The sequence below is a fragment of the Mesoplodon densirostris genome, chromosome 11, assembly GCF_025265405.1.
Source record: "Mesoplodon densirostris isolate mMesDen1 chromosome 11, mMesDen1 primary haplotype, whole genome shotgun sequence".
Lineage (NCBI taxonomy): Eukaryota > Metazoa > Chordata > Mammalia > Artiodactyla > Ziphiidae > Mesoplodon > Mesoplodon densirostris.
In genome coordinates this window covers 71,289,439-71,314,571 of record NC_082671.1, presented here as the reverse complement: position 1 = coordinate 71,314,571, position 25,133 = coordinate 71,289,439, and the positions used below count along the sequence as shown (strand labels likewise).

Sequence of the window (25,133 nt, the reverse complement as noted above, 5' to 3'; positions counted from 1 at the left end):
TTATACTTTGTCCCTCACACTCAGCCTGCCATGGGCATCTTGACCATGGTAACTTAGTTCCAGGAGTTTGCCCTGGAGAGTTACCTGGCATACTCCAAAGCTGGAGGGGAGAGAAGAGTCACCTACACGCTTCAGGATGAGGAGCGCCTTGGGCGGGTGGGAAGGCTGGGCACTCATCTCTCTGGGGTCCCCAGGGATCAGGATAGGGCTGTTGACTGCAGGAGGCAAGGACTGGCCAGAGGAGACTAGGGAAACTGGTCCATACTTGGAGGGAGATCCACATAGCCCTCAAACTCTGGCTTTAGAGGGCCGAGGATGCAGGGAGCCCATCACCCAGTCCAGGACGGAAGTAGGGGTTCTGGTCTGAGGGGAGGTTCAGAGGGGGAGCCTGTGAAGGAGATGGGGCCCCTGTGGGTGGGGTGAATGTCAGTTCTGCGGTGGTGACGTAACCAGTGGCCACAGTGCCTTCCTCAGGACCCCGAGAGCCAGTGGGCAGACCTGGGGGGGGCCTGTCCTTCGGGCCTTGACCACCCACCATCACCCCAGGCTCAGGAGGGGCAGGGCCTGCCCCTGGCTCCAGGGAAGGGCTCCCCTCGGTGCCTGGGCTGGACCTCAGGTCCGCATCCCTGGCTTTGCCCAGCCCCATCACCTGGGCCAGTGGGACCAGCTGCACCTGCCCCCCTGTGGGCAGACACAGGTACTCCAGGGACCCTGGGGGCTGCGGCTTCCTGCTCATGCCTGTCTGTAGGGGCCCCTGCTGGCCCACGATGTCCGGCAGGGAGCGGCTGTCGGGTGGCCCCAGGTAGGGGCCATTGAAATCAAAGCCAGAATCCTGGCTCTCAGGCCTGCCTGCGGGGGTGGCCAGCTCTGGCGGGGGCTTGGGCGGCTGCTCCGTGAGGAGGTCCGAGGTGACCAGAGTCATGTCAGGCTCAGATGATGAGTCACAGGCATCTTTCGGGTCCTCTGTGGTGAGAGGTGACACCTCGCTGTGCCCGAAGTCTACAGGGGACACCCTGTGCGGAGAACAAGGGCAGGGACACTGGCACCACCCTGGACAGACGCCTCAGCTCGCGCACAGGGAGCCTGGGGTGGGGATGGAGGCCGGGCTCCACCCAGAGCTCACAGGAAACGGAGAGCAGGGCGAGGTGAGGGAGGTGGCCGGGAACAGGAGAGCGGGCGCCCCTCCAGCGTCCCTGTGGATCCCCCTCCAGCCCCCGCGCTCTCCTTCAAGGTCACGCTCTGCCAGCTGAGGCCCCTCCCGCCCCCTCTCCTTGCCAGCACGCAGCGTCAGCGCCCAGCCTGGGCTCGGCCATGCCCTCGGCCTTCACCTGCCCCACCTGAGGCTTAGTGGTGAGCCGGCCGCTCAGGTGCTGAGGCCATGAGGTTTCGCAGATCCTCTGCCACCCAGTGGGACCAAGGCAGCGTGGTGTCTCCCTGGGCAGCAGAGCCGGGGGAGGTCGTCTGCTCCAGTCACCGGCTTCTGGCCACGGCCCTCCCTAAGCTGGGAATCGGGAAGCTCTTCCCGCCATCCAGCCGGGACGCCTCTTGCTTTAGTGCAGCCAGCCTCCAAGGCCCTGTTCCCGTTGAGCCCCAGGCCGAGGCCACCTCCCCTGACCCCCGACGTGCAGGCGGGAGCCACGGGCCCACCTCCTGGGATCCCTCTCCGACACTCACCCCTCCAGCTGAGCGGAGCTGCCGCCCCAGAGCCCCCTGTGTGCGGGGCTCCCGCTGCCGACCCCGCGCAGGCTGTGTGGGAGCCGGAGCCCGGCGCGCCCGTTCTGCGGGGAGAGAGGGCGTTTGTGCCTGTGGGGTGGGGGACCCCCAGGAGGTGAGGTCGGGGAGGGCCTTGAGGGTGACGAGGGCTCAGGAGCCCCCAGACTTGGCGGCATCTCAGCATGGGCCGCAGCGACCACGCCCTCCTGCCCCCAGGAACACAGGGACAGAGAGGGGCTGGGACTTGGACGGGGCTCTGGGGCAGCCAGGACAGGCAGCCTGTTCCCACGAGGACGCCCACCTGCGCTGTCCCTGTCTCCACGCTCACCCCTAGTCCCCTCCGCAATGGCCGTGAGACCCTCCCAAGGCCGTCCTGGCCCTGCCTGCCTGACCAAAGGGCTCCCGCCCCCCACGTGCCGGCGCCCTCGCCGGGGTCCTCTCAGCCTCCCGTGCTGCGCCCCAGACTCACCGCCCACGCCCCTCAGGTCCCTTCTCCAAGGAGTCTTGTCTCCACCCTCCACTCGCCTTCTGCCAGCAGTGGCCTCTCCCACCTGACACCACCTTCCATCCTCCAGAGCTCAGCGCTGCTGCCCTGTCCTGGGGAAGCCATGCTGCTTCCCACCACCCTCCGGTGCCCCCGATGTGACTAAGGCTCTCCTTGTGCCCCCTCGGTCCTGGCATCCCCACTCCAGCCCTCTCTGCTGTTCCACGTGAGTTCCCGCAGGCGGGGTACCCTGTGCATCAGGGGGACCCAGGGGATCACAGTGCTGGGCTTGCAGGGGCCGTCCCAGCTCTTAGAGCTTCCCAGCCCCTGGCCTGGCCACATACCACCCCTACTCAAGGCCCACCAGAAGGGGAGGAGGACACGGCGTGGGGACGTGGGCGCAGGAGCACAGGGGCCCAGCGGCTCCGCCGCCCTCACAACCAGCCCCTACCTGGAACAGGTGGCTCTTGCTGGGGTTGGGGATTTTCTCCTCCCACCTCTGATTCAGCCTGGAAAGACAGCAGGGAGGTGATCGCTGCCCAAGACCTCAGGGCAGCTGCCTCGTACTCATGTACCAAGGTGAAAGTAAAGCCAAGGAAGAGGGCAGCTTTGACCAAGGCTCCACAGGGTGTGAGTTGCAAAGCAGAGACTGGAGAAAGTCAGCTGTGAGGTCCCTGGCATCGTCTGGGGCCCTGGGTAGCGCCCTCCCCCATCTTGGAGTCGCCTTACCTGTACACGTAGACACCACAGAAGCACAGGGACACGAGCAGGATCAAGGTGCTGATGACTAGGGTGAGCGCCAGGACCCACATGGGCGGCACTTCCAGGCAGCCAGGAGGAAACAGGAGCATTAACTTTTGGGGAGGGAAAGGGCTGGGGGCTCAGGAGATGAGGTGAAGTTGCTGCCTTGGCATGTAGAGGGGAAGAAGAGGCCAGAAAGAGACTAAAGAAAAAGACATTTGTCTGAGCCACCCACAGTGCTGGATTGCTGGCAGGACACAGAGGGTTAGATCCTGTCCAGTAGCAGGTGTTGCTATAGGTGGGCAGTGACTGCAGCCAGAGGCAATCATAGGGCACTTCCCGAAGGAGGCAGCACAGAAGGTGGTCATCAAGAAAAGGGAGGCCTGGAGAGGCCGAGATGGGGAAGGGGGTGATGGTGGAGGAACCAGAAGGTGCAAAGGCCCATCAGGGGCCCTCACAACTCTCCACTTGGCCTCAAGCCCGTCAGAGGCTGGGCACCTCCAGGACTCCCCTGGTCTCCTTCCCTTAGGTCCAGGGGCTCAGCCCTTCTTTCTGCTTGGTTGGGGTCCTCTTCCTCGTGCTCTTTCCCTGCTATGGCTGGCTGGGACTGGGGACCTTTCTGCCAACACTTTTTCCTCTCTCTGCCACCACCTCCCGGACCTTGTTCTGTACTTGTCTCCTGGTGGTCGCTATGGCGATGGTGACTGATAAATGAAATTAACAAGTGCAGATTGAGGGAAGGTTGAGAAATCAGACCAAAGCTTTCCAATCCCAGGCCCCAGTCTGTAGTTCCTCATGGTAACAGAAAACTCGGGCTGGGTGGTCCCTGGGTAGTAGCTGCCACAAAAGCTAATGAAAGCATGGGCCATATTAATAGAGGGCTAAGGTCCAGGCTTAGGGAGACGTGTTGGTGAGACACGCTCTCCTCTGTCCTCTCGAGACCTCACCTGCAGTCCGTGTTGCACAGCAGGTATCACTTTCTCATCTCTAATGACACCTGGCAGGGAAGGATGCTAGCCTGGGGTGGGGTTACATCTCATGTCCATATCGTCCCCGTCCTCTGCCCAGTGGGGCTGTGCCGGGAGGGGTGAGTGAGGGCCGGGAGGACATACCCCACTCGGTGTCCCAGGAGCTCCCATCACTCCACTCGCTCCAGATCCCGTTGTAGCCTTGGGGGTCAGGTTTGACTCTCACTCTGGCCTGGTACCTGGTGGCAGGCTCCAGAGGTGGCAGGCACATGCTGTGGGCATTCTGGAAGTCCTCTGTCTTGGTCTCCTGTGGGTGCAGGTGTGTGAGCAGGTGTGCTGAAGTCTGGTGCACGTGGGCACAGCTATGAAGCCCTCCCGCCTCAGCACCCCAGATTTTCTGCTACCCACCAGTCCCCAGCTTGTAGTCACATCAGATCTCAGGCAGCATCACTCCCACCACGGAGGATCATACTCCAGTGCCCACAGGGGGACAGCACCCAGACAGGATCAGGGACAGCACCTCTTTCAATGCACCCCGTGACATATGAGAACACCGAGGCCCAGAAACCCTGAGGAGTCAGTCACCATGTCCCTCCTCAGCCTCCCAGCTCCTCTTGGGACAGCCTGGACCCTAATTATGGCCTTCCCAGGATGTAGTGCAGGATGACTGGACTCTGGACCCTTAGACAGATGTTCAGGAGCCCACGGACCACTTCCACCTCCACCACTGACACACCCCCTTCTGGCCTCAGTTTCCCCATTTCCAGCCTGAAGGTCTGGGGCTGGCTCCGAGGTTTCTGAACTGGCCTCTGTGGAGCTCCAGGGTCTGCCCACAGGCCCTGATGGATACCTGGGGGTGGGGCCCCGATACTGAGTCCCAGGCTGGAGCCCTGCCCACCTCGCAGGGAGCAGCTCTCCTCTTAGCAGCTGCACATTTGCATTCTGGATGAGACTCTTGCGAAGAAATGCCCTCTTTATGACTTTTGAAAATCCTTCCTCCAGCTGTCTCTCGTCCTGAAGTCTACATATCCTTTGCGATTCCAGGTCACGTGTTCATTTTGGCCAAGTTCACATCACCTCTGTGAGTCTCAGTTCCTTCACCAAGGGAAGGAACAGTGATCTGCTGACTGCACAGGGGCATGACCACCAAGTCCCAGTGGCTCCCTCTGACTGGGCACCTGCTGGGAGCCAGGAACCTGGCAGGTGGCCCTCTCCCTGGTCTTTCTCGCTTCCCCCTTCCCCCATCCAGGCCACTCCTCGGGCACAGGCCCTCACCTCCCATGAGGCTGCTTCTTTCTTGTACTGGACCTGGAGGATGAGATTTATACGTTTGTCCTGCATTTTTCTTTCTTTCCAGTGCAGGGTGTAGCCACCTCTGCCCTTGGTTACACTGAGGATCAGGCGAGCCATCTGGACTGCAGGGAGGGAAATTTTAGAGAACACTGTTTCTAACATTCCTCCAGTGGAACATCCCTTGTGGTCCATGCTGGTCACAGGTGCTCTGTTCACTGATCTGGGACCCCAGGTCCCACCATCACAGGTCTCTGTGCCCCTACTTGGGGTGCCAGCATCTATCATGGCCAGACCAGCTCCTCCAGGGAGATGCTGAGATAAGCTGCAGTCTGTTGATCAGTAATGAGGTGGCTGGTTTTCTGGTTACTCACAGTAGCTGAAGAAGCCGCATTGGACAATCTGTGCCTTTTTCCTGAAATTAACGTGGGCAGAGTCAAAGTCACCAAGGCACCTGCCTTTTATGCTGCCTTGAGAAGGGGAGGTGAACAGAGTTTCAGGCCCTGGAACAGTGCCCTGCCCCACCCGTGGCTCCAGCCTGTCTTCTCTTGGCTGCCCCTCATGAGGGTTTGCCGGGCATGGGACTGACCCCTGTCCTCCAGAGACAGGACACAGGTGCAGACTGCCCACCTCGAGAGGGAACTCGGAGGTGCTCACTGCGGACACACCATCCAGGCTCTGAGAGACCTATCCCCTCATTAGTACTGGACACAGGCCAGGCTGTTCCAATGGCCCTGTGCCCACCCCTCCCTGAGGCTGACCCTCGGGGCAGGATTTGGAGCTGCCATGATGAAAAGATCAGAGAGAGAGGCTGTGGAAGAATAAACAATGACCCCCAAAAGTATCCAGGTCCTGCCCTGGAACTTGCTATCTTACATGGCAAAATGGACTTTGCAGGTGTGATTAAGTTAAGGATGCTGTGATGGGGACACGATGATCCAAGTGGGCTCTAAATGTAATCACAGCGGGGAAATTCCCTGGCGGTCCAGTGTTTGACTCTGTGCTTCAAATGCAGGGGGCAGGGGTTCGATCCCTGGTTGGGGAACTAGGATCCCACATGCCGTGTGGTGTGGCCAAAAAATTTAAAAATAAATTAATTTAATTTAATTTAAAAAAATAAAATAAATGTAATCCCAGGGGTCCTTATATGCTGGTGACAGGAGGAAGATTTGACTACAAAGAAAAGGCACTTGGCAGGAGCAGAAAGAGACTCAAAGATGCTCCCCTGCTGGCTTTGGAGATGGGGGAAGGGCCAGGGGCCAAGGGATGCAGCTCTAGAAGCTGAAAAAGGCCAGGAAATGGATTCTCCCCCAGAGCCCCCTGAGGGACTGTGGTCCTGCCCACTCCTTGACTTCAGCCCAGTGAAACCTATTTCAGTCTTTTTTATTATTGTGGTAATTTGTTGCAGGAGCAATGGGAAACTAATACAGAAGCCGAGGATTCCAGCCCAGGCTCTGCATTTGATGTGTCAGTTTATCCAGTTACCACTGGTCTCTGAGCGCCAGTTTCCTCATCTATGAAACAAAGACCACTGTCATCGCTCTTCCTTCTCCTCAGGACAGGGGTGAGGGCCACGGGATAGAATGGTGAGTCTGAGCTTTCTACCAGCTCACCACTGGCCCATAACTGGGATGAATGGTATCAGATGGGGAAATAGCTTGTTTACTGGGTCCAGCAGGGCAGCGCCGGCCTGATTTATCCCAGGACAGCGGGTCTGAGATCTCTTAGGGTTCAGGCTGTACAGAAACGAAGGATCATCTGGCTTTTGCAGGAGGAAATGCTCCCAGATTTTTTTGGAAGGGGGAGGGGAAGAGAGGCAGGATCTCAGAAGGGAGAAGAATGCAGCCTCCAGAGTCAGACCTGGGCTTGAACCCCTGATCTCCTTCTTTCCATTGTGTAACTGGGGCCTCCCTTTACAGACATAGAAACTGGGCATTAGCAAAGCCATTCACTGGGAAATCCGGAGATTTCAAACTGGGTCTACCTGGCACACCTGCTGCCCTTAACCAGGGGCTGTGTCCCTCACAGTTAAAAGGTCAGAGCAAGGAACACTCTGCAATATTGAAGTGCTAGGCAATATGTACATGCACAACTGAATCACTTTGCTGTACACCTAAAACCAACACAACATTGTAAACCAACTTTACTCTAATGAAATTAAAATATTTTTTTAAAAGTGCTCGGCAAGTACAAGAGATTGCTTTTCTTTGGGGTCATCAAAGTACAGCAGGGACAAAAATTATTATTATTATTACTATTTAATTTTTAATTAATTAATTTAATAATTTATTATTATTATAAGAAGAAGAAAAAAAAGAAGATCCTATTTAGCTACATTGTTATTTTTTATCCCTGTTTTGCTTCAAAGGCCTCAAGAAGAAGGAACTCCTTCCTCCTACCCCTCACTCCTTCCCACACTGGCCCTGGCCCCTCCGCTCCCCATCCGCATCGTACGAAAATCCATGAGGGGTAGATTGAGGCAATGAGGGAGGGGGGAGCCTTGGAGGAAGAGTGGGGCAAAGGACAGAGAGCGGACAGGAGGTGGGGAGAGACCTGTACTGTCAGGCAATGTTTGTACGTTGATCCAACACACTTTGAGGGCCTACTGTGTGCCAGGTGCTGCTCTGGGGAACAAAGCAAAGTCCCTTTCTTGACAAAGCTGACATGATAGATAAATATACATCAGGTGGTGATAAGTACTGTGGGAAAAGAAAGTGGGGTGACCCATGATTTCTGGGTTGGGTGCTATTTTAAATAAGCTTTTCAGAGAAGGCTTCACACAGATTGTGATATTTGGGCAAAGGCCTGAAGGAGGTGAGGGAGGAAGCCATGCAACTTGAGAGAACAAAGGGAAGCAGGTGCAAAGGCCCTGAGGCAGGGGTGTGCCCAGAGAGTCTCCTAATGTGGAGGAGGCCATGAGGCTGAAGTCAAAGGCCAAGGGGAGTAGGTCAGAAAGGTCTTGTGGGTTGTGACAGGGATCTTGTTATTTCCTCTGTGCAGGAGGGGAGCTCTTGGAAGGTTTGGGGTACAGGAGGGGCATAATTTGGTTATATGTTAACAAAATCAGATGGGCTGCTGATTGGGAAGAGACTGAAGGGACTGCAAGGATGGGAGAGGGAGACCTCACTGCACTAAGGCCTGCAGTAGACACATGGTCCAATTCTAGGTGCATTAAAATGATAGAGGTGACAAAATTTGCTGGGAGACTGGATGTGGCATTTGAGAGAAAGCTAAGACAAGGAGGATCCCAAGGTTTCTGGGTTAAGCAACTAAAAAAGACTTACCATTTAGGGAAGTGGGGAGGATATGGAAAAGCAGGATAAGAGGGACAAGGGACATTCATTATGGAGTATGTTAGGTGTAAAATAACATTGGACATCCCAATGGACATGCTGAGAGGGCAATTGAGACTGACTGGTGTCAGTTGCCAAAGTTCTGGAAACTCAGATTGAGAACACAGAGCAAATGAATGGGGAAAGTATTTTCAGAATTGGACTGATATGTTATCAACTGCATCACTTATATATTTTTTGAGAATTTAAACATTAGACTTACTCCTGTTCAGTTTGGGTTGCTGGACTGCATTTCATGGAATGTGACAAACATGAACTGGGCCATGAGGAACCCTGAGTTTATACGGGTTACCAAGGAAACAGTGCCGTCACAAGACTCTCCATGCAGAAGGCTGGGGGTAAACTCACTGTTATCTGAGCTCTTTATAAGTTTCTCTTCCTCCTTTGGTCGAACAGAGACGATGTACTGGCTGTGGTTCCTGGGGTCAGGCACGGGAATCTGGCAGCAGTGCCGGACGTAAGGGCTGCTGGTCTCCTCCGTCTGCACTGGGGAACATTCTTCCTCCCTGAGGATCACGGCACAGGCGAGGGCAGGGGGAGGCAGGGCCACATAAGGGAGGAGACCTCCAGATGAACTGTGGCTTCTGCTGGGCCCCCAGGGGCAGGAGGAGGCCAGGAGAGGGCTAGGCCTACAGGAGCAGAGGGGACAGAGGCAGGGGACACTCACCTTGCACTGGGGCCGGACTTGTAGAAGAGGGTGAAGGAGACCGAGCGGGTCACCTCGGACCTCACTTCCCAGGAGCAGCGGAGCAGGGCAGCCCCGTCGAAGAAGCACTGGAGGTTCTGGGGCTGCGACTCATTCCCTGGGAGGGAGACAGCCCCTCATTCAGTCCTCATTCATTCATTCCCTAGCCCTCAGTGGGCCCACCATGAGGCTCATCACAGAGAGATTATAGGCATTGGGGCCAAAAAGGCCAGGGGTTAAACTCAGCCCGAAGGGCCAGCTGTGTAAACACAGGTCAGAGAGTGAATTCTGTGAGCCTTCACACCCCCCTGTGCAAAGCTGGGAGGGCATGTCAGCCTCAGGGTTTGGGAATTTAGCACAATCACGTTGGTATGTCTGCGTATGGCGCAGCGCTCACGAAAACACAGATGCTCATATGCCATTGTGATTAAACTGTAATTGTCCCTCCACAGCAAGTGGGCAACAAACTGGGGCCCAGAAGTGAGTAAGATGCAGCCGCTGCCTCTGCACAGTCACAGTAGGGACGGGGTGGGCCAGGGAAGTCACTGTGAACACATGGCTCAGAGCCTCCGTGGATCCCATGGTGTGGACCCCTGGACGCCTTCTGTCCAGGAGCTGTAATGAGCTGCCTTTCCCACAGGGGGGCAGTGTCCCAATTCCGACTCTTACCTGGCGGGGAGGCCCAGCGAACCTCTGTGCTCCATTGGCTGGGCCGTCCTGAGAGCCCCGAGCCCGGGGCCAGCCTGGTGCGCACTCGGGCCACATAGCTGCTGCTGGGCATGAGGTGCTCTGGCCCCAGGATGGCCCGGGAGGTGCTGGAGTAGATGGTGGGGGCGTCCTGGGGGAGAGAGGGGCTGCTGGAGCAGGGTCGGCTGGGCCAGGTCCCCGTGGGCGCAGGGCACAGCTGGTGGGGTCCCTACCTCCCAGGAGTCCTGAAGCCGCCTGTAGACCACCTCAAACTCCAGGCTGGACAGCCAGTGGCTCTGGGAACTCCCATGGGCCACACTCCAGGACAGCAGGAAACCGTCCCCGGCAGCACGGATGTTGAGGTCCCTGGGTGCGGGGGGCTGCACTGGAGGCAGAGGAAGGAAAGGGTCCCTAAGGGGCTGGACGACTGTGTGGGAGGTTCAGGGCCTGCATGGCCCATGTGTAGACAGACCTGGGTTCCAGGCCAAGCACTGCCACCACGGACTGAGCGACCTTGGAGAGACCCCTCACCTCTGTGGGCCTCAGACCTTCATCTGCTGAATTGTGAGTTTTCAGTGTGTATGTGAATGAAGATGTGCAGATTGCTGGGCGCACAGAACATAAGCTCCATGCAAAGTGCTGGCAGTTACACTCCAAGTGGAGCTTCCTTCTGTCCACACTGCTCATGAGGAGGTCTGTGTGGCCTCCTCCCCAGCAGAGGACGCTGTGACTCATGTTACTCCCTCTCCTGTCCACACTTTCTTATTTCCAGTGTCCAGTGTCATCCTGCACTTCTCAGTGCCCAGCAGACATGTCTCCTTCTCTAGAACATTCTTGGACCCCTCCCCAAGGCAGAATCTCTTGCTCCTTTTCCTGCCCCACCATAGCCCTTTGTATGATCCTTATAGCCCTGGAGGATATAGATGCTTCCACATCTGTCCCCTCAAGTAGTCCAGGAGCTTGTGGATGTCAGGGGTGGGGTCCTGACCCCGTTGCCTCTCCCCTGGGCCTGAGATGAGTGGTTCATTCAATATGGGGACAAAGTGAATGGATCAATGAAGGAATAAATGAATGAGTACATGTAGGTCCACCTTCAGAGACTTTTCATGAAATCATTCCATCACCAATAGCAAGCAGACACCTGCTGGGACCTACAGGATTGGGTGAGCAGATTCATCCATGAATGGCATGGCTGCAGACTTCCTGAAGCTTCTATATCTGAATGCTGAGAGATGACTTTCCAACACAAAAAATTCCGCAAGGGACAAACGAGATGTCAATATTCTATGCCAGACAGGGGACAGGGCATGATAGAGCGTGTCAGAGCTGGAGACTCAGAAAATCTTCAGCCCAGAATGGCAGATCCAGAGCACCGCTGCCCCAGCCCCAGCCACAGCAGGCATCACTAATCAATCATGCACTCCCAGCCCCTGAGCCTGTCATGCATTGGGATTCCTTGTCAGCCTGGAGCCCTAGGAAGCTGCTCCTAACTGAACAACTGGGAAACCAATGAAAAAACCTTTTCATCCAACCTGAGAGATGTAGTCCACAAGCTCATTTCACAGATGGAGAACCTGACAGAGGAAGTGAAATATCCAGATCTCCACACGTGTAGCTTCAGAGCAGATCAGACACACATCTGTCCCCTCCCTGACTCACTGCCAAGTTTGGGGGGCCTAGAACTGACATCCTGACTTAGGGCATGCTCTAGAAGGCCAAGCACTATGGTGCCCCATCCCTAAGTTGTCTGGTCTCCTCCACCAGGAAGCCTTCTCTGGTTATCAGATTGTAAGCCCAGTGGGGGCAGGGATACTGCCTGAGCACTTCAATGCTCTCCTGGCCTATGTAGGTACTCAGTGAAGGAGCAAATTAATGAATGAATCCCTTCTACTCCCTCTGATTTGCACTTCCATCTTCTTTTTATGGTCTGCTCACTCCAACCTCCCACCTTAAACCTCACCTCCATGGTACACTTACACTCACCTCTCCTGGCTTCCTCACTCATCTGACCTGTGATGCTCTCTCCCCAGTATTGTCTGGAGCAAGGATTGTTAAATTTTGGCCCGAGGGACAAATCTGGCCCACGGCTTGTTGGAAGCTGAAAATGGATTTTTACATTTTTTTTTTACAGTTTTTTTTTTTTTAAATCGGCCCAGTTCTAGGAACTGGACGAGGGGGTAAAGCTCCCTAGTGTGGTGATTCAAATCACATCTCTGTCCATTAAGAGTGTTTTCACTTGTACAGATTAAAACTTTCATAGGCTGCCCCACTACATCAGTCCTAAGTACCCCGTGACCAATTAACTTCTGCTAAAGCCCTCTCAGGTCATACTATCCTTTGACTCTTTCAGCTTTGCTTCCCATGATGCCAAGCACACCCACCTTTCAAATACCTCCTCCTAGGCTCCACTACACCTGGATCCCATCAAGCCCCACTGAATTCAGGGAATCCATTGCAAAGATGGCATCTCCCACCATTGTCCCTGGTCTGCAAAGAAAAACCACTGCAGAGCCTTTTAAGAAGGTTTGTGTTCCTCTCGCCACTGAAGCAGGGATTATCACACTCCCAAAGGTCTCTAGGAACATGTGGTTTGTTTGATAGAAAGTGAAGCAAAGAGACTAAAGAGAAGGTGTTATGGTGATGCTAACAGTCCCTCAGTCAAGCATCTGGTTTCTCCTATCCTCCAACAGTAAATTACACCTTCCCTTAGTGTCGCTACAGAGGTGGCAGGGAGTGGGGAGATCACACCTGAAAGATCCAGCTAGTTTGATCAGTTGCCAAGTGCTTGCACATCACGAATTATGTCCTGCTATGAACTTGTCCTAACAACGAAGCATTCTGAGCAGACGCTCTACATGCTCATTGGATATTTTTGTCTCGTGCAGCTGAACATCTGCACTGCAGTGCAGCTCCGTGTCCCCGGATGACTGATGGGAATGAGGCTTCCCCATCCTCAATAGGCTTTGCCACATCTTACCACCCCAAAGTATTTTTCCCCAGCTTTATTGAAGTATGATTGACAAATAAACATTGTACATATTTAGGTGGTACAGTGTGTTTTTCTCATACAACGTGATGATTTAATATACATATACATTGTGAAATGATCACCACAGTCAAGTGAATTAATCCATCCATCAGCTCACATGGTAACCATTTTCTGAGATCTACTCTCTTAGCAAGTTTCAAGCATACAATAAAGTATTAGTCACTACAGTCACCATGCTGTACATTACACCTCAGAACCTATTCATCTTAAAACTGAAAATTTGTACCCTTTGACCAGCCTCTCCCCATTTCCCCCACCCCCAGTTCCTGGCAACCACTACTCTACTCTTCATTTCTATGAGTCCTACTTTTTAGGTCCCACATATAAGTGAGATCATGCATTATTTGTCTTTCTGTGTCTGGTTTATTTCACTTAGCATAACATCCTCCAGATTCATCCATGTTGCCACAAATAGCAGGATTTCTTTCTTTTTATAGCTGAATAATATTTCACTATGTATATATACTACATTTTCTTTATCCATTAATCCACTGATGGATGCTTGGGTTGTTTCCATATCTTTGCTATTGTGAATAATGCTACAATGAACGTGGAAGGGCAATTATCTCTTCAAAATACTGATTTCGTTTCCTTTGGATATATACCCAGAAGTGGGCTTGCTAGATCATATGGTACCTCTACTTTTTTTTTTTTTTTTTTTTTTTGCGGTACGCGGGCCTCTCACTGTTGTGGCCTCTCACGTTGCGGTACACAGGCTCCAGACGCGCAGGCTCAGCGGCCATGGCTCACAGGCCCAGCCGCTCCGCGGCATGTGGGATCTTCCCAGACCGGGGCACGAGCCCGTGTCCCCTGCATCGGCAGGCAGACTCTCAACCACTGCGCCACCAGGGAAGCCCGGTACCTCTACTTTTAATATGAGGAACCTCCATACTATTTTCCACAGTGGCTGCAGCAATTTACACTCTCACCAACAGTGCACAGGGGGTTCTTTTAGCCCATACCCTCATTAACCCTTGTTAGCTCTTGTCCTTTTGAGAAAAGTTATCCTGACAGGTGTGAAGTAATATCTCACTGTGGTTTTGATTTGCATTTCTCTGATGATTAGTGATGTTGAGCACTTGTTGGCCATTTGTATGTCTTCTTTGGAAAAATGTCTGTTCAGTTCCTTTGTCCACTTTTTAATCAGGCTATTTGTTTTTTTGCTGTTGAGTTGTAAGATTTCCTTATATATTTCAGATACTAACCCCTCATCAGATATATGGTTTGCAAATATTTTCTCCGATTTGTAGGTGGCCTTTTCACACCTAACTTATGCAAAAACCAGACTTAGGAATATTAGATTCTGAATGTTTAAAAGCTGAGGCAGATCTATCTATACATGATGACTTGAAAACAGGACGAAGTCATATTAAGTGAAAAAGTAAGTTGGAGAATATGTGTAGAATATGAGTGTATTTGGGGGGGTGTGGAATAAAACACTTGTATGTGTGTTTACATGTATACAGAAGAAATTGTGTTTAAGTAGAGAAAAATATCTGGCAGAGTATGTCATTGGGGGAGGGGAGATACTGTCACTTTCTTTTACAGACTTAAAAAAAAATGCCAAGGACTTCCCTGGCGGTCCAGTGTTTAAGACTCCGTGCTCCCATTGCAGGGGGCACAGGTTCCATCCCTGGTCGGGGAAGTAAGATCATGCCCCGCAGCGCAGCCAAAAAAAAAAAAGTGTCAAGTTATGGATGCTTTTTAGTTTCTTTTGCGTGTGATTTTCTATAATAAAATGTGTTGAATTTGTAATCAGAAAATTTTAAGAAACAAAAAAGAAAAATATTAAAAGTGAATGGGAGGGCTTCCCTGGTGGTGCAGTGGTTAAGAATCTGTCTGCCAATGCATGAGACACGGGTTCGAGCCCTGGTCCAGGAAGATCCCACATGCCGCGGAGCAACTAAGCCCGTGCGCCACAACTACTGAAGCCCACGCGCCTAGAGCTCATGTTCCGCACCAAGAGAAGCCACTGCAATGAAAAGCCCGCGCACCCAATGAAAAGTAGCCCCCGCTCGAGGCAACTAAAGAAAGCCCGTGTGCAGCAACGAAAACCCAACGTAACCTAAATAAATAAATTAATTTAAAAATATATCTTTATTTTAAAAAAAAAGTAAACAGGAAAAAATGAATTGGATGAAAATATAGGCACAGAAGAATGGAATGGATAAACCCTTGGAAGATCTGTTGCTTTGGGAAATCTCCAAACTTTCTGGAATAGGGTAGATGCCTGGTGGCTCTCAGGTCACCCACGTCCTCCTCCTGCCCCGCCCTTCTTCCTTCCCGGCCTGAGCTGAGGCTTGGCTCGGCTTAGTGCTGCCACCTGGAGGTCAGCGTCAGACATAACTTCAACCGCTATCTGTAGGGGCAGCCCCTCCAGAGGGCAGTTTACAGTTTTCATTCTAGGGCGGTTTACAGTTTTCATTCTAAGTCCTTAGGTTTCAGAGCTGAAGATGGAGTTTTGTGGGAACTTCCAGTGTGAAGAGAAGACGGGAGGAAAGAGCAAGGCAGAATGAGATAGAGAACACCTGTGTGTGTGCATGTGTTCAAACATTATTAAGCATTTCAAAAGCACGACAGGAGATCATTAAACCGAGTGTGGGGTCCCTGTGAGCGTTATGCCCTGTGCGACTGCATGAAGCCACCCCTGCTTGCACACTTGAGTCTGGATGTGTGAGTGTTTGCGATGCTTTTCTATGCCTCGCATATGTGTATGTGTGTACAAATACGTGTATTTGTGTGTAAGCATCATGGCCATGTTCAGCCATCTGTGAATACACATTTGTTCCGGTGACTGTGTATGTCCATGACGGTGTATTTGTGTGTGTTTGTGTGTGAGGGAGAGCAGGTTTCTGTATTCCACGACACGAGAGCCTCAGGTCTCTGGCTCGGGCTGCTGGGGAAAGGTAAATGGGTTGGTTGGCTTCCTGGGTACCACACACAACAGGGGCAGCCGGGCTGCCGCTCAAAGCTGCAGAACTCTTAGCGCATAAAGACAGACCTACTAGAGAATGGACTTGAGGACATGGGGAGGGGGAAGGGTAAGGTGGGACAAAGTGAGAGAGTGGCATGGACATATATACACTACCAAACGTAAAATAGATAGCTAATGGGAAGCAGCCGCATAGCACAGGGAGATCAGCTTGGTGCTTTGTGACCACCTAGAGGAGTGGGATAGGGAGGGTGGAGGGAGGGAGACGCAAGAGGGAAGAGATATGGGAATATATGTATATGTGTAACTGACTCACTTTGTTATAAAGCAGAAACTAACACACCATTGTAAAGCAATTATACTCCAATAAAGATGTAAAAAAAAAAAAAAAAAAAAAAAAAAAGACTCATGCAAACACCTGCACTAAGAGAGCTGACCAAACTCTACCATGGCTTCTGGCACAGTAAGGCTGTGCCCCTAGGATGACCCCAGGCCTCCCATTGAAAGGCCTGCCTGAGAAAGTTCCCGCTGCCCAGAGAATGTACTGTCCTTTGCAGCCAACACCCAACCGTAGGTCCCTGTCCTGTTTCTTAGAGAGGTTGCCGGAAAGCGCTCACCATGACAAATCCCTCCTCTGTCCCTTTGAGATGTCTCTTTCTCCTACAACCCAGGAGCATCTTCCTCAAGGACCGGAATGAAAACCATCCCTTTGAAAAGCAATCACCAGGGAGGCCAGTCCCGTCTCCCAGTATCTGTGGGAGGACAGAATCTCAGCCTGTACGACTGTCCACCTCCAGACACCTCCGTCTCATTGCATTTACCTGACCCAAACCTTTGAAACTTTTCACTTGAGCTCCATTTCCCCCCTCCGCACCCCCTCATTCTTCCTTAAAACGCCCAGTTCCCTCTGCAGAAATCAGAAGGGACTCAGCTCTTTCCCTACTGTCAGTAGTCACTGCGTAAAATCTGTTTTCACCCCTTTAACTAATGTCAGGCTCTGTTTATCTTTGACGCCCCCCTCCCCTGCAACAGCTGCCCTAGGAGGTTTGTTCTCTGACTTTTCTGTTACAGATGAGGACCCCGGGGCTCAGAGCAGCCTTAAGTAACCTGCCCAGGGGCTCACACCTGTTTGGCGGCTGAGCTGGGCATCCCGAGGAAGAATCCTGAGACCCAAGTCCCAGCTCTGCCCGCCAACATGAGCTGAGTTAGCAAAGGTAAGGAAGGTCACTGAGAGGTCATCGCTTCACTTGATTTTGTGTGCATCAGTCTCCCCATCTGTTAATTAAGAGGGTCCAAGTGTTACCTAAAGTCCCTCCAGCCTTTGCCCTCATGCTCCTTTTTAGGGATGGAGCACATGGTCTGATGACCTCAGGCCACAGTCCAAGATGCCCTGCCTGCCTGGTAGCCTGTATACATAACCCAGGTTAATTTTCTTTGTGGATGTCATCTGGCTCTCATTCAGATCAAATACTTTATAGCTCTCCTCCTCCTTCACCCAGCTTTGAAAGATCACTGGCATTACATTATCAGGAAGAATTTAAGGACTAGCAGCAAACACAAACATCTCTGTGTGAACTTCCTCCTCTGGACTCTGATACAAACATTCTAGAAGCCTCACTCCTGTCCTCACTAATTCCTGAGAAAACCACCATTTACATTTCCTCAGAGCAATGTAACCTGTGGTTAAGGGTGAGGACTTCAGAGTTGGACCCTTGGAATTCAAATCCCAGCTCCATCACTTACCAGCTGTGTGACCTTGGACAAGTCACTGGACCTCTCTGTGCCTCCATTTCCAGATCTGTAAAATGGGGACAATAAGGAACCTACTTGGTAGGGGTGTTGTGACCGACTTGATGCACGTAAAGCTCTCAGTGCTATTTTCTAAATGGGGTCTACCTGGGTTTCTAGTCCCTTAAGTTTGAGGACATACAGGCTCTCCACAGTGACTCACCTTTTCTGTGGTAGACTTTTCCAAGGAGGTTGAGGAGTGGGGTGTTACCCTGGGCAAAGGGGTAAAAAGACAGAACTGAAAGGAAAGCAAAAACGTAGGGAATATCTCTTAGGGGTCATGGGTTAAGATCTGTGAATGAAAAATGTTGCCTGCCATATCAGTAAACAAAGGGTGTTGCAGCCATCAAGCCACTACAGCTCCTCCACCCATGGTGAGCCCTGAGGAGACTGAGGATGGGAAAGAACAGGATACTGACCCTAGATATCAGAGGTGCAGATCAAAGGAATGATTTCAGTGAGCCCAGACTCTTGCATCTTCTCATACATAGAAAAGTGTTAAATTCCTTAACTTGAGATGTCTGGTTTTCTTTCATTAATGCTAATCTTTCGATGTTCCGACTACCTGGTCTTTGTTGCAAAAACCTCTATGTATTCTGGCTCCTCTTTTACCTCCGGGGAGAAGCTCCTCAGAGCGATCTGAGACTCTGTGCCCCCCGGGCTTGAAGTCCTCAGAAAGTCTACCAAATAAAACACAACTCTCAACTTCTAGGTTGTGCTGTTTTTTTTCCCAGTCAACAGGTCAATGGAAGGAAGAACCTTCTAATCACAGGGCTTGAGGGCTTAGAGACAGCTAAGGGGAAGGGCTGTGGAGACCAGTTGGGGAACAAATAAGCAGCTGTGGAAGTCTGCACTTCTGACCTCCAAAAGATCTCTTAGATTTCCTTCCCCCAGATCTGGAATGATCTACCCCACCGAGTCTCTACCAGGACCCTGGCCGGCTCCATCAATATTCACCCTAAGTCTCCTGGGGCTGGGGCAGGGCTTCATGGCTCTTAATGCTCACCCTGGAGGCCTTGGGCTGTAGCCCCAGCGCCCTGCTGCACCATCTCCTGACCCTCTCACTCTGTTCTGTGTTGGTCTCAGCCAATCAGTAACCAGTGCTGTGGTTGGACCCACCATTGTGGTTCTTATTATGTGATTCTTATTATGATTGTAAGACACCCCTCAGCAATAACCATCAGGGAATGTTGAAGAAATAAAGATTTACTACTTACAAGACCAGAAAATTACACAGTACACTGGGGCCATACAGTGAAGTCCTGGGGAGGAAGAGAGAGAGAAAACAGGAGGGCCTGGGATCCTGTTTTTATTGGGGTTGAAAGTGGGGGCCTAAGGTTCGAGGACTCACTCTTTATTGGTGAATTTAAAACGTAAGAGGGGAAATTTTTTTTTTTAATTTTTTGGCCACGCGGCATGTGGGATCTTAGTTCCCTGACCAGGGATCGAACCCATGCCCCCTGCATTAGATGTGCGGAGACTCGGGCTTCCCTGGTGGCGCAGTGGTTGAGAGTGCACCTGCCGATGCAGGGAACACGGGTTCGTGCCCTGGTCTGGCAAGATCCCACATGCCGCGGAGTGGCTGGGCCCGTGAGCCATGGCCGCTGAGCCTGTGCGTCCGGAGCCTGTGCTCCACAATGAGAGAGGCCACAACAGTGAGAGGCCCACGTACCGCAAAAAAAAAAAAAAGAAGAAGAAGTGAGGAGACCCAACCACTGTATTGCCAGGGAAGTCCCCAAGAGGGGAAATTTAAAGCATGGGAACAAGTGACCCAAATGGTCAATGATTGAAATCAATCAAGATCTCTAAAACCAGGAGCCTCAGTGGGGGAGGTGACCTAGCTCTTTATTTAGTTGTATGGCTGGCAATGTGTTTATTTGTTATCATCTTTGAAGCTGATGCCTCTTCAATCAAAGCTTAAATCAAGCCCTTGCATTACAAAGAATAAAAAACAACCTTCAGGGCTTACCCTCTACACTCCCTAGCATTCCACTCACCTACGCCCTCTTATTATCACCCCCAGCCTGGGAGCTCTCTGAGCACAAGGACTACTCATCCCTGTCTCCACCCATGGTGACAAACACCAGCACATACTAGGTGCTCAGTAAATACAAGCCCACTGGAGAGAGATTAGAAATAGGAGAGACACAGGCCTGCCTCCTGGCCACTGCCTGGATCACGTCACCCTCTAGCTTGTAAACCAGGGAAGCCAGAGGTACAGGACTGGGAGCAGGAGGCTGGGCTAGCCTTCACTCAGCCTGATTCACATGGGGCCACCATCCAACTCACCACCTTTCCTGAGGACAGGCTCACACACCTTCTCTTACTACTTACCTGCTCCCTAGGTGGAATGTCTTCAGGCTTGGTCAGAGGGAGGGAGCCAGGCCCTTAGGCTTTGATAATGAGCATCTTGGTTGACACATCAGTCCATCCACCCCCCCTCAAAAAAACAAGGCTTCCCTCCCCCAGATGATTTCCCAGGTTTCTGAACATACAATTTTAACAAAATCATTTTTATTGTCACAGCTCTTGGTGGCTTGCTTTGTCTGTACCAGCATAGCGGGGGACAGTGAACACTAGGCAATAATTTGGGATGACACAATGAATCTTAGCATATTCCAGGTCCTAAGAAGTCTTGTACCAAAGAAAACTGTTCAGTGTTATTTAAATCACCATCTTCCATTTGAAAATTGAACATTTTTTTACACCATATCCATTAACATGTCCCAGTATTTCTTGAAACATAGTTGGGAAACCTAGGCCTGAAAGAAAAGAATAAGCACTTATTACATGCCTGGAAGAGGGCTACACACTGTGCCTTGTCCTGGATGTGCATTTTCTCAGGCAAACCTGAGACTGATATTATTACCCCTGCTGAAAATGAGAATGAGGTTCTGACAAGGGAGTTGGTCTTCCCAGGGACTCGAGTCCAGGTAGAGAGTAACTTAGGGCTGCAGAGTCTCTGGTTGCCTCTTGGAGTTCCTCTGGACTTGCTGCAGCTCCTGCTAGCTCCCATTTACCACAGAGACCATGATTCCTGTAGGGAGAAGGGGGTAAGTCTCTGCCAGCCACACTGGACCATCACTGACAGATTGGATTTGCAAAGTTGACCATGTGGACTGTTCACTTCCAAATTAAACATAAATTCACTCAATTGGGCTTTAGTTTCCCCATCTGTAAAATGGAGATATGAGTGGGGAGCAGGAAAGGCATGGTTAGAAAGATGTAACTAAATGGTCTCTGGGTCCCCTCCTTAGCATGTACGTCCTGGATCTCTAAGGCCTAACTACTTTGCCTGCAATTTAGAGACACTGCCACCAGGGGGCAAGCTGGACCAGGATAACTTCCAGGTAAAGCAGGTCACCTGAGAACAATAGAAGTTGCTTTCTTTTCTTCTTATTATTATTATTTTTTGGCTGCGTTGGGTCTTTGTTGAGCACAGACTTTTCTCTAGTTATGGCGAGCAGGGGGTACTCTTTGCTGTGGTGCATGGGCTTCTCATTATGGTGGCTTGTTGTGGAGCACAGGCTCTAGGCATGCAGGCTTAAGTAGTTGCAGTGTGTAGGCCCTGGAGCATGAGGGCTGCGGTAATTGCGCTGTGTGGGCTCAATAGTTGCAGCACACAGGACCTAGAGCATGTGGGCTTCAGTAGTTGCAGTATGTGAGCTTAATAGTTGCGGCGCACAGGCTCTAAGGCACGCAGGCTTCAGTAGTTGTGGTGCGCGGGCTCAGTAGTTGTGGCTCGTGGGCTCTAGAGTGCAGGATCAGTAGTTGTGGTGCACAGACTTTGTTGCTCCACAGCATGTGGGATCTTCCCGGACCAGGGCTTGAACCCCTGTCCCCTGCATTGGCAGGCAAATTCTTAACCACTGTACCACCAGGAAAGTTTCAGATCCGTCTTCACATTTTCTATGATATCCAAGTACCACCTGAGGGAGGAACCTATAAAAGCAACTTCCGGGACTTCCCTAGTGGTGCCATGATTAAGAATCTGCCTGCCAATGCAGGGGGACATGGGTTTGAGCCCTGGTCTGGGAAGATTCCACATGCCTCAAAGCAACTAAGCCCATGTGCCACAACTACTGAGCTCACGTGCCACAACTACTGAAGCCCACGTATCTAGAGCCCGTGCTCCGCAACAAGGGAAGCCACCACAATGAGAAACCCGCGCACTGCAATGAAGAGTAACCCCCACTCACGGCAACTAGAGAAAGCCCGTGCACAGCAATGAAAACCCAACGCAGCGAAAAATAAAAAGAGAAAGAAAAGAAAATATGAAGACAGATCTGAATCACTATGAGTAAATGAGGCCCTGCGTGAACTGAAGGATGAATAACTTTTCCACTATATGTGTTAATGCTACTTAAAACCTGGTCCCTGTACCTCCTTGAAACTTAAGAATCACCATGAATTCTACAATCCAGTGACCTCAGGAACACAAAGAACAAGGAATGCTGCTGGAAACAGCACCAGTGAAATAAAGGTCTTATTTAAGTTTTAAAATCTGTGCACGTTTTATTTATTTTGCCAAGATTACAGCTTCTCTCTCTCCAAAATATTCAATGTTTAATTTAAAATGGCTTCTCTTAATGTCCAGAGGGAAAATCTTTAACTGAGGCAGTCATAAATCATACCACATTTGTTCATTTTGTCCAAATTGAAATTGCTCGTTTAACTTAAAATCAGCTCCCCTGCATTCTGTTACTCGGTCGCTCTTTCTAGCATCTGAGTTCTCTTGCAGGGCATTTTGCCAGCTCTCTCGTGCAGTTATGGGAAGCAAAGCTGTGTCTGAAAAGGGCTAAACTAAATATAATGTGAAGTTGAATTTCTGCAGTGTCCTTCCAACCCACCTTCCATACTCTCATGAGTGATGGAGAGGTTGGGTGTATGCTTTTTGAAGGTCACCTAAATGGCATGTTTCATACCATAGGGCTCATTTTGCAGACTGTCATTTCCACCCACTGTGATATATTGAGAGATCCTTCCATACTGGTGTATGTAGATGTGGTTCGGCCCTTTCCACTCATAAATTACCCCCCCTTGTCCATTCTTCTCCTAACAGATGTGTGCTTTGTGTTGCTGTTGCAAAGAACTCTGCAATGACTATCTTTGCGTGAGGTTCCTTGTGTGCATGTTTCAGAGTTTCTCTAGGCTACGCAGCAGTGGAAATGCTAGCTTGTAAAATTTAATTTCAGCGTTGCTAAATTCTTCCTTGATGTTCTGTACTCCATGATTCATGGAGTGTATGAGAGTTCTCATTTCTCTCCTCACCTACACTTGCATTTTAATGTTTGTCAACCCGATGAATTTATTGTTTTAATTTGCATAATGATCGCTCTGATTATTGGGGATATTGAGCATCTTTTCAACTCAGCTGCATGGTTTCTTCTGTCATTATTAACTCTTTGTGTTCCATTCAGTTCTCAGTTCCTGGAGGGAGGGCTGGGTCTCACATCCAAAACAGAGCCCCATCCAGGTATAATTTCTCTTTCTGTGAACCATTCCCACCTGACCTCCATGCCCCACCTTGGAGCCCTACCCTCCAAGCTTAACAAGCCTCTTGCAGCTCTGCCATGCTGGGTTTGTGCTCACACTGTACCTTCTGTCTGGAATGCTGTACCTCTTCCAGGCCACCTGAACGTACCTACTCATGTTCCAAGATTCATCTCCAGAGCTTCCTCCTCTATGAGGTCTTCTATTACTCCCAGCCCTCCCTCCCAGCTCAGGATCACCTCTGTGCTTCCACTGGCCCTGTACGAACTTCTCACTGCATGTGTAAAACTTCTGAGCATCTAATGACTCATCTGTCTCCCCACTAGACTCTGGACTCCTTGAGGACAGGTGCCATGTCTTAACCGTCTCTGAACTCCTGGTTCATTGGTCAGGGATGGACAGAGGGTAGATGCACAGTACATGTTCGACGGATGGGTGGATGAGCCTTGAGGTCAGCTCCTTCCACATCAGTTCTCTGCAGACTGTGAAGTCCTTGAGGACAAGGACTGTATTGAATTCATACCACTGTCCCCCACGGTGGTTAATCAGGCCGAGTGTTTGTGACACTCAGGACCTATTGTTGACATGACACTATGATTTCCTGGTAGATCAGAAAATGACTTTGGTCAGAAATTCCTGGACTTTCCATCCCAGCTTCCTGTTGGTACAACCCAGGGCAATTTCCTTGGTCTCTCCAAGCCCCAGTTTCCTCATCTTCATGAAGAGGATGATAATAGCTTTGAGGACCGGCATAAGGATGAAATGAGGCTGTGCATGTAAAGCATTTGGCACATAATCATAGGCATCTGGCATATTATAATTTCTACATCAGAAAAGGGTGGGGTCTGCTTTAGCGACAATTCTCTAGATGGCTCATTTTTTTTCAGCTGCCACATACGATGAGTAAATAATAGCTACTCAATAAAGATGGGACTTCCCTGATGGCGCAGTGTATAAGACTCCACGCTCCCAATGCAGGGAACCCAGGTTTGATCCCTGGTCAGGGAACTAGATCCCACATGCATGCTGCAACTAAGAGTTTGCATATCACAACTAGGGAGCCCGTGTGCCACAACTAAGGAGCCTGCCTGTCGCAACTAAAACCCAATGCAACCAAATAAATAAATAAATATTTTAAAATAAATAAATAAATAAAGATGAAGTCTTTTTTTTTAATTAATTAATTTATTATTTATTTTTGGCTGTGTTGGGTCTTAGTTTCTGTGCGAGGGCTTTCTCTAATTGTGGCAAGCGGGGGCCACTCTTCATCGCGGTGTGCGGGCCTCTCACTATTGCAGCCTCTCTTGTTGCGGAGCACAGGCTCCAGACACGCAGGCTCAGTAGTTGTGGCTCACAGGCCTAGTTGCTCCGCGGCATGTGGGATCTTCCCAGACCAGGGCTCGAACCCGTGTCCCCTGCATTAGCAGGCAGATTCTCAACCACTGCGCCACCAGGGAAGCCCTAAGTCTGGTTTTTCTAGCACAAGAACAGTGTCTTGCAGAAATCAGGTACTCAATATTAAGAAGTGGAGCTGAGGGACTTCCCTGGTGGCACAGTGATTAGGAATCCACCTGCCAACGCAGGGGACACAGGTTCAATCCCTGATCCAGGAAGATCTCACATGCCACGGAACAACTAAGCCCGTGTGCCACAACTACTGAGCCTGCGCTCTAGAGCTTGTGAGCCACAGCTACTGAGCCCATGTGCCACAACTACTGAAGCCCATGCGCCTAGAGCCTGTGCTCCACAACAAGAGAAGCCACCGCAATGAGAAGCCCACGCACCGCAGCAAAGAGTAGCTCCCCCGCTAGCAGCAACTAGAGAAAGCCCGCGCGCAGCTACGAAAAACCAACGCAGCCAAAAATAAATAAATATAAATAAAATTTTTTAAAAAAGAAGTGGAGCTGAACTCAATGCTTTACACAGTTAGGTACTCAATAAATATTAAAT

General features: G+C 51.0%; 1 protein-coding gene across 1 annotated transcript; it reads right to left on the bottom strand.

The window, feature by feature from the left end:
- LOC132499567 (cytokine receptor common subunit beta-like) lies at positions 1 to 10,656 on the bottom strand. The gene is given in 13 exon segments (XM_060114217.1): positions 1 to 227; positions 230 to 310; positions 313 to 1,013; positions 1,675 to 1,778; positions 2,649 to 2,706; positions 2,927 to 3,017; positions 4,051 to 4,213; positions 5,182 to 5,321; positions 8,898 to 9,055; positions 9,217 to 9,352; positions 9,904 to 10,072; positions 10,155 to 10,306; positions 10,572 to 10,656. Coding segments are annotated over 13 exon segments (2,265 nt in total).
- Between the last annotated feature and the right edge of the window lie 14,477 nt (positions 10,657 to 25,133).